Genomic DNA, 9703 nt, shown 5'->3' on the forward strand with positions numbered 1-9703 from the left:
TTTTTTATAAATTTTTATTTTAATATTTTCAGGTTTAATTTAAATTTGAGTTAGTTTTAGTCATTTATTTGCACATTTTTAGTAATATTTTAATTTAGTTTTTATTTTAATATTTACCGTTTACATTTTAATTTTAGTTAGTGTTAGTACTTTTATTGTATTTTTTCTGTCTGTTTTTGTTTTCTTTTTTATTAAGTATGTAAACTACAAACTTAATTTTATACTTCATTCAATTTTTTGTATTTTTTTCAGTTAGTTTTATTTTCATATTTTGTTTTTCCATTTAAATTTGAGTTAGATTTTTCCATTTCCATTTTAATTTCATTGTATTTTTTCTGTCTGTTTTTGTTTTCTTTTTTATTAAGTATGTAAATTACTTAATTAAATTATTACTATTTATACTTTCATATTTTCTGTTTACATTTTTTATAAATTTTTATTTTAATATTTTCAGGTTTAATTTAAATTTGAGTTAGTTTTAGTCATTTATTTGCACATTTTTAGTAATATTTTAATTTAGTTTTTATTTTAATATTTACCGTTTACATTTTAATTTTAGTTAGTGTTAGTACTTTTATTGTATTTTTTCTGTCTGTTTTTGTTTTCTTTTTTATTAAGTATGTAAACTACAAACTTAATTTTATACTTCATTCAATTTTTTGTATTTTTTTTATATTTTCAGTTAGTTTTATTTTCACATTTAGTTTTTCCATTTAAATTTGAGTTAGATTTTTCCATTTCCATTTTAATTTCATTGTATTTTTTCTGTCTGTTTTTGTTTTCTTTTTTATTAAGTATGTAAATTACTTAATTAAATTATTACTATTTATACTTTCATATTTTCTGTTTACATTTTTTATAAATTTTTATTTTAATATTTTCAGGTTTAATTTAAATTTGAGTTAGTTTTAGTCATTTATTTGCACATTTTTAGTAATATTTTAATTTAGTTTTTATTTTAATATTTACCGTTTACATTTTAATTTTAGTTAGTGTTAGTACTTTTATTGTATTTTTTCTGTCTGTTTTTGTTTTCTTTTTTATTAAGTATGTAAACTACAAACTTAATTTTATACTTCATTCAATTTTTTGTATTTTTTTTATATTTTCAGTTAGTTTTATTTTCACATTTAGTTTTTCCATTTAAATTTGAGTTAGATTTTTCCATTTCCATTTTAATTTCATTGTATTTTTTCTGTCTGTTTTTGTTTTCTTTTTTATTAAGTATGTAAATTACTTAATTAAATTATTACTATTTATACTTTCATATTTTCTGTTTACATTTTTTATAAATTTTTATTTTAATATTTTCAGGTTTAATTTAAATTTGAGTTAGTTTTAGTCATTTATTTGCACATTTTTAGTAATATTTTAATTTAGTTTTTATTTTAATATTTACCGTTTACATTTTAATTTTAGTTAGTGTTAGTACTTTTATTGTATTTTTTCTGTCTGCTTTTGTTTTCTTTTTTTATTAAGTATGTAAACTACAAACTTAATTTTATACTTCATTCATTTTTTTGTTTTTTTTTTATATTTTCAGTTGGTTTTATTTTCAGATTTTGTTTTTCCATTTAAATTTGAGTTAGTTTTTTTTTCTATTTCCATTTTAATTTCATTGTATTTTTTCTGTCTGTTTTTGTTTTCTATTTTATTAAGTATGTAAATTACTTAATTAAATTATTACTATTTATACTTTCATATTTTCTGTTTACATTTTTTATAAATTTTCATTTTAATATTTTCAGTTTTAATTTAAATTTGAGTTCGTTTTAGTCATTTATTTGCACATTTTTAGTCATATTTAAAATTAGTTTTTATTTTAATATTCCCCATTTACATTTTAATTTTAGTTAGTAATTTTATTGTTTTTTTTTTAATAGTTTTGTCTGTTTTTGTAACGCAAATTAATACTTCATTTTGTAATTTCGTAAATTTTAATTTGACTAATTTCTTAGCAAATTTTTATTAATATTTTAAATTAGTTTTTATTTATATATTTTCCATGATCATTTTAGTTGTATAGTTTTTAGTTAGTGTTTTTTCTGAAATAATGTTGCATATGTGTGTGTTCGCAGTCGTCCGGCGGCGGGTCACTTTAACGAGGACGGCGTTCCCGATCTGCTGGTTCATCAGTCGGCCAATGGCGTGAGGAAGGTGCGCATCTCATTATCATCTCATTAAGCGGTTTGATTGGCGGGTCGCTCAGTGTCCGTATCTCCCGCAGGTGCAGATCGTGGACGGGGCGCGGGGGCGGAGCCTGTGGGAGGCGGAGTTTGTGTGTCCTCGTCTGGCGGTGGAGGATTCGTCCGTTCTGACGGCGTCCGGCCAATCGGTGTTCCTGTTCTGGGCGGGAGATCCGCTGGCGCAGACGCAGAACACCACCAAGGCAACGCCCCTCTGTAGATCACATGATCAGACATGTGCGTGTCGAGACTGGCGTCTGATTGGCTGTGTGTTTGTGTCCCGCAGGCGGCCGCCGCAGCAGAGCCGGTCCTCCGCAAGCTCTTCCTGTTCCACCCGTTCTATCCCACAATCCTCCTGCAGCTGAGCAGCACCACAGACACAGTCCTCTCCGCCACCGGTGAGCCACGCCCACACACACACTCAACGACCAATCAGAGACCGCCTCTGGGTCACGTGACCAGGCCGAATGTTCTGGCCAATAATCAACAGAAAAGTCTTTATATATTTTTGTGAGCCATTAATCTTATGTAAAGTATACATTTATTTTCTGTCAAATGCAAAAATGTTTTTAGTAGTTTATTTCTAATTGATGTTCAACCCTGTCTTTAGACTGGAACATGATTTGCTACGGAAGCATGAAGTGCTGAATGCATTTTAAATGTAGAAGCAAATGCATGCATTGTCATATAAATTGCTTCTTTTGCAGCAAATATTTATTTTTATATTTCACATGTTACAAATTCATGGCATGGATTTTTTATTGCATAGATTTTTGTCAAATTAATTTATTTTAAAATGAATAATTTTTGATTATTTTAGTAAATTGTTATTTATTTTTGTCAAATGATTTATTTTAAATTGTTTTAGTAAATTGATATTTATTTACTATTTTTAAATTATTTAGATTTGTCAAATTAATTCAGTTTTCAAATTATTTATTGCTAATTATTTTAGTAAATTGTTATTTATTTTTGTCAAATTCATTCATTTGTAAATTATTTATTGCTAATTATTTTAGTAAATTGTTATTTATTTACCATTTTTTTTAAATACTTAGAATTTTTTGTCAAATTCATTTTCAAATTATTTCTAATTTTTTTTAATTAGTTCTAATTATTTTAGTAAATTGATGTTTATTTACTATTTTAAAATTTAATTAATTTATTTTGATATATTGCAAATTATTTTTAGTAAAATGTTATTTATTTACTATTTTTAAGTTATTTAGAATTTGTCAGATTAATTCAGTTTACAAATTATTTATTTCTACCTATTTAAGTAAATGTTATTTACTATTTTTACATTATTTAGACTTGTCAAATTAATTCATTTTCAAATTATTTATTTCTATTTTAGTAAATTGTTATTTACTATTTTTAAATTAATAATTTTTTGGTCAATTAATTTTCAAATGGTTTATTACTAACTATTTTAGTAAACTTTTATTTATTCAGTTTTTTTTTTTTTTTTCACAGTTTACAGAATCAAGACTCAAGAAAATGTACAGATTTATTTTTACATTTAGAAATGTTGGAATGAAAATTTTTTTTTCCAAATGATCATTTTCAAATGATTTATTTCTAATTATTTTAGTAAATTGATGTTTATTTACTAATTTTTAATTATTTAAATTTTGGCCAAATTAATTCATCATGATTTATTTCTAACTACTTTAGTAAATGTTATCTACTATTTTTAAATTATTTAGAATGTTAAATTATTTTATTTTCAAATTATTTATTTTTAACAATTTTAGTAAATTGTTATTTATTTACTATTTTTAAATTATTTAATTTCTGGTCAAATTAATTCATTATCAAATAATTCATTTCTAAATGTTTTAATGAAAACTGATGGTTTTTTTTTTTTTTACTATTTTTAAATTATTTAAATTTTGGCCAAATTAATTCATTTCTAACTACTTTAGTAAATGTTATCTACTATTTTTAAATTATTTAGAATGTTAAATTATTTCAGTTTTCTAATTATTTCAATTTTAGTAAATTCATGTCAAATTAATTCATTTTCAAATGATTTATTTCTATTTTAGTACATTATTTACTATTTTTAAGTTATTTAAACTTTTGTCAAAATACTTTTCAAATGATTTATTTCTAACTGTTTTAGTACACAGATATTTATTTACTATTTCTAAATTATTTACACTTTTGTCAAATGATTTATTTCTTATTATTTGAGTAAATATTCCATAAATTATAAATTAAAGAATAAATGAGTGAATCTGCTGTTGGATAAACTATATTACAAATCCTTCAATTGCACAGATTACAGAATCAAGACTCAAGAAAATGTACAGATTTATTTTATTTTTTATTTATTTTATTTACTATTTTTTAATTATTTAGATGTCAAATTTTATTGTAAATAATTAAAAAATAGTTAATAATTATTTTAGTAAATTATTAACTATTTTTTAATTATTTACATGGTCAAATTAATTCAGTTTTCAAACTATTTCTATTTTAAGTAATAATTTACTGTTTTTAAGTTATTTAGACTTTTGTCAAATTAAGTCATTTTCAAATAATTCATTTCTAAATGTTTTAGTAAATTTTTATTTAGTTACTATTTTTTAATTATTTCGATTTGTGTCAAATTAATTCATTTTCAAATGATTTATTTCTGTTTTAATATATACTTGATAAATATTTAATTTAGCATTTATTTTATATAAACACATGCACACAGCTTACAGCATGCATTGTTTGTATTTATTTCTTTATTCAGCACGTTGAATTGAAAGAGCGTGATATATCGGCCATCAAAGCAGATGTAAGCTGTACTTCACAAAGTGTTTCTGCTGTGAATTCACATTATATATATATATATATATATTTATAAAACGGTTAGTTCCATTCCTCAATTCTGATTGGTCAGCAGCTGCTGTGGCCGCTTCACTCAACGGTTTTGTGTATCATTGAACCTCCTTAGCAACCACCCTTAGCAACGTAAACACAGCTGCAGCAGTTAGGGACTACTTTTTACAGCGGAAGGCAGTTAATGATTTTACTTTATGAAAACGTACAACTTTAATATATATATAAATTAATATATATTATTGATTTTAATGTTTTTATTGTGTGGTAACCGTTTTATAAAAGCAATAAGGTACTTGAGGCCGTGCTGTATCGTGAATAAATCACGGCTGAAGGGCGTTGTTAGGCACGACGCAAAGCGTACCTTATTGCTTAAATATATGTCTCTGTGTGTGCAGTGAGCTATCAGGCGCAGCAGAAGGACGCGTCCTACATCAGCGTTTCGTCTCGGCCCTCGTCCGGCCGCGCTCTCGGCGCTCAGATGCTCAAGACTCTCAGTCTGAAAGCGGCCATCGCGGACGCTCAGATCGTGCGGCTGACGGACGCCAGCGGAGACGGGAAACTCAGCGCTTTCCACATCAACAAGTTCTTCAGACGCCTGGTGTTCAGACAGGTAGAGCGAGCGGAGGACACTCTCTGACTGCAGCTGTGTGCCGATCTCATATGCGTGTGTTTGCTGTGTTTCTCCTCAGTGACGTGTCGGGACTCGTCCTCATTCCTGCGGATCTCAGATGAGCTTCACCTGTTCACACTGGCCGAACGGCAGAGCAAACACCGCTAACGTCTTCATCATCGTCGTCATCTGCTGTTCTAGGCTTTTATTCTGACTCCGCTGCACGTTGTAGATATCCCTGACTCTCTGTACAGTATTTATATGTGTGTGAGTGAGAGAGAGAGAGTGAGTGAAGCATGCTGTAAATACTGCTGGATTACTGCGGATCAATAAACACATTCACACCGTCATCACCACAGGAACTCTTTCTGTCCAGAATCAACCGATCCTACTGCTCTCTGATGATGGCATGAAAACAGAAGAGGTTCACAGACACACAGCACCGGTGCCAACACTAATCATTCGTTTCAGATGTGCTCGAGAGGAGCTTTTATCACACACATTTAGATGCGTGGTGTGCATATTTATCTCCATAGTCAGAGATAAATGGTCTGACACACAGTGGGACAAAAAAGAAGAATTAGAGAGAATCAGTAATTGTGTGAATATGTAACCATGTAATCCATAAAAAGCCAGAGTAATCCGAGTATGAGCATTATAAAGTGTACTATCAAACTCTGACACACACAAACCATGTCGTTTTCAAACTTGATTATCTGGATCAGGTGTGTTTAATTAGGGTTGAATCTAATTTCTGTAATCTGATTATGTAATCCAGAGTAGCTGTAATCCGTTGACGCCCAGATCTCAGATGCCTGAAGTTAAAGTTCACTAGAAATCATCCTTCATTCACTCTGAGGAATCTCTCTGGTCTTTAGGGTCTTTATTAAACGGTATCTGCAGCATTTGTCAGGTCAAATTTATGACTTTTTTTAGACCTGAACAAATAGATTAACTCTACAAACCACCCATAATAAATTGAACTAATCCAAAACTTATCAATTAACAGATCTAATCAACACAACTAATCAATAACCAACTCAAAATCATCTTAACTAATCCATAACCCTCTTAAACACAGTTTAACTAATCAATATCCCACCCAAACACACAAAACTCACCCAGACACAGGTTAACTGATCCCTAACCCACCCAAACGCTGGTTAATTAATCCCTAACCCACCCAAACACAGGTTAATTCATCCCTAACCCACCCAAACGCTGGTTAATTAAACCCTAACCCACCCAAACACAGGTTAATTAATCCCTAACCCACCCAAACACGGGTTAACTGATCCTAAACCCACCCAAACACAGGTTAATTGATCCCTAACCCACCCAAACACAGGTTAATTAATCCCTAACCCACCCAAACATGGGTTAATTAATCCCTAACCCGCCCAAACACGGGTTAACTGATCCTAAACCCACCCAAACACAGGTTAATTAATCCCTAACCCACCCAAACACGGGTTAACTGATCCCTAACCCACTTAAACACAGGTTAATTAATCCCTAACCCACCCAAACACAGGTTAATTGATCCCTAACCCACCCAAACGCTGGTTAATTAAACCCTAACCCACCCAAACACAGGTTAATTAATCCCTAACCCACCCAAACACGGGTTAACTGATCCTAAACCCACCCAAACACAGGTTAATTGATCCCTAACCCACCCAAACACAGGTTAATTAATCCCTAACCCACCCAAACATGGGTTAATTAATCCCTAACCCGCCCAAACACGGGTTAACTGATCCTAAACCCACCCAAACACAGGTTAATTAATCCCTAACCCACCCAAACACGGGTTAACTGATCCCTAACCCACTTAAACACAGGTTAATTAATCCCTAACCCACCCAAACACAGGTTAATTGATCCCTAACCCACCCAAACGCTGGTTAATTAATCCCTAACCCACCCAAACACAGGTTAATTCATCCCTAACCCACCCAAACGCTGGTTAATTAAACCCTAACCCACCCAAACACAGGTTAATTAATCCCTAACCCACCCAAACACGGGTTAACTGATCCTAAACCCACCCAAACACAGGTTAATTGATCCCTAACCCACCCAAACACAGGTTAATTAATCCCTAACCCACCCAAACATGGGTTAATTAATCCCTAACCCGCCCAAACACGGGTTAACTGATCCTAAACCCACCCAAACACAGGTTAATTAATCCCTAACCCACCCAAACACGGGTTAACTGATCCCTAACCCACTTAAACACAGGTTAATTAATCCCTAACCCACCCAAACACTGGTTAACTGATCCCTAACCCACCCAAACACAGGTTAATTAATCCCTAACCCACCCAAACACAGGTTAATTAATCCCTAACCCACCCAAACGTTGGTTAATTGATCCCTAACCCACCCAAACATGGGTTAATTAATCCCTAACCCACCCAGACACATGTTAACTGATCCCTAACCCACCCAAGCGCTGGTTAACTGACCTGTAACTCACTCAAACACAGGTTAACTGATCCGTAGCCCACCCAAACATGAGTTAACTGATCCCTAACCCACCCAAACACTGGTTAACTTATCCCTAACCTACTTAAACGCAGGTTAACTGTTTCCTAACCCACCCAAACACAGGTTAATTAATCCCTAACCCACCCAAACATGGGTTAACTGATCCCTAACCGACCCAAACATGGGTTAACTGATCCCTAACCCACCCAAACATGGGTTAACTGATCCCGAACCCACCCAAACACAGGTTAATTAATCCCTAACCCACCCAAATACTGGTTAACTGACCTGTAACTTACTCAAACACAGGTTAACTGATCCATAGCCCACCCAAACATGAGTTAACTGATCCCTAACCCACCCAAACACTGGTTAACTTATCCCTAACCTACTTAAACGCAGGTTAACTGTTTCCTAACCCACCCAAACGCTGGTTAACTGACCTGTAACTTACTCAAACACAGGTTAACTGATCCATAGCCAGTGTTGTGCCTGAACGAGTTCATTGAACGATCGTTCATGAACTCGTTCATATTCTGGGTGAACGTGAACTGAACGTGCAGTATATCTGCCTGATGAACGTGAACGTGAACGCGCTCATTCTGGCGTTTATGAACGTCGTTCTCTCGTAGTTCAATTTTGTTCTAGAGAGTGCCAGATTTCTATGGAGCCAGGCAAAATCCCGGCTATAACCACTGACTGCACAATATCTAGGCTACAACCGCTACAACACAATCTACAACGGGCCTTATTATATAGGGGAAAAGACCAGATCTGGCAACACCAGCCGCCACAGAGTCGCACCGCGCATGCGTCATCAAATTGCGAAAAATGAATAGAGGCAAAATCCAAAGTCTCAATGATGAATGAAACTTCATATGTCCACTTAAAATAATTTTTTGAAAAGGTCAGTGATGATCCAGGTGGGAAAAATCTTACCTTTTTGTGTAAACTGTGCCCGTCGGGTCTCAAGAAGCAACTAAAAGAACTATGAACTAGTTCATTTTGGAACCTGCGAACTTAGTTCAAAAAATTTGAATTATGAACTATGAACTGAACTAGTTCATTTTAAAATGTGTGAACTGAACTTTGAACTAGTTCATGTAGAAAATGAACTTTCCCAACACTGTCCATAGCCCACCCAAACACAGGTTAATTAATCCCTAACCCACCCAAATACTGGTTAACTGACCTGTAACTCACTCGAACACAGATTAACTGATCTCAAACACACTATAACTGGTCCTTAACCTACCGAAACACTGGTTAACTGATCCATAACTCACCCAAACACTGGCTAACTTACCCCTAACCTACTCAAACACAGGTTAACTGTTTCCTAACCCACACAAAAGCAGGTTAACTGATCCATAACTCACTTAAACGCAGGTTAACTGATCCAATAAACGTAAAAAGCATGGAAAACCCTGTTTAAATCTTGCAAACCAGGCGTCAAGAGTTGATGTAGAACGAATAATCTTTCATAAATGTGTCAACTGAAAATAAAGCATTTTAAATCAAAAGATCAGCGTGAACACTTGGTCAAACAGATGAAATGTCATCTGATCCT

General features: G+C 32.3%; 1 protein-coding gene across 1 annotated transcript in view; it reads left to right on the top strand.

Moving 5' to 3' along the window:
* The window catches only part of LOC141343181 (protein FAM234B-like), a 50661-nt gene extending 44862 nt beyond the window's left edge, over positions 1–5799 (top strand). The window contains exons 9-13 of the mRNA XM_073847786.1: positions 2079–2157; positions 2228–2389; positions 2473–2584; positions 5423–5637; positions 5717–5799. Of these exons, the coding sequence (XP_073703887.1) occupies positions 2079–2157; positions 2228–2389; positions 2473–2584; positions 5423–5637; positions 5717–5719 (571 nt within the window). The 3' untranslated portion in view covers positions 5720–5799. The remainder of the gene's footprint in view (positions 1–2078; positions 2158–2227; positions 2390–2472; positions 2585–5422; positions 5638–5716) is intronic.
* The last annotated feature ends 3904 nt before the right edge of the window (positions 5800–9703 follow it).

This window comes from Garra rufa, chromosome 1 (assembly GCF_049309525.1).
Source record: "Garra rufa chromosome 1, GarRuf1.0, whole genome shotgun sequence".
Classification (NCBI taxonomy): Eukaryota; Metazoa; Chordata; class Actinopteri; order Cypriniformes; family Cyprinidae; genus Garra; species Garra rufa.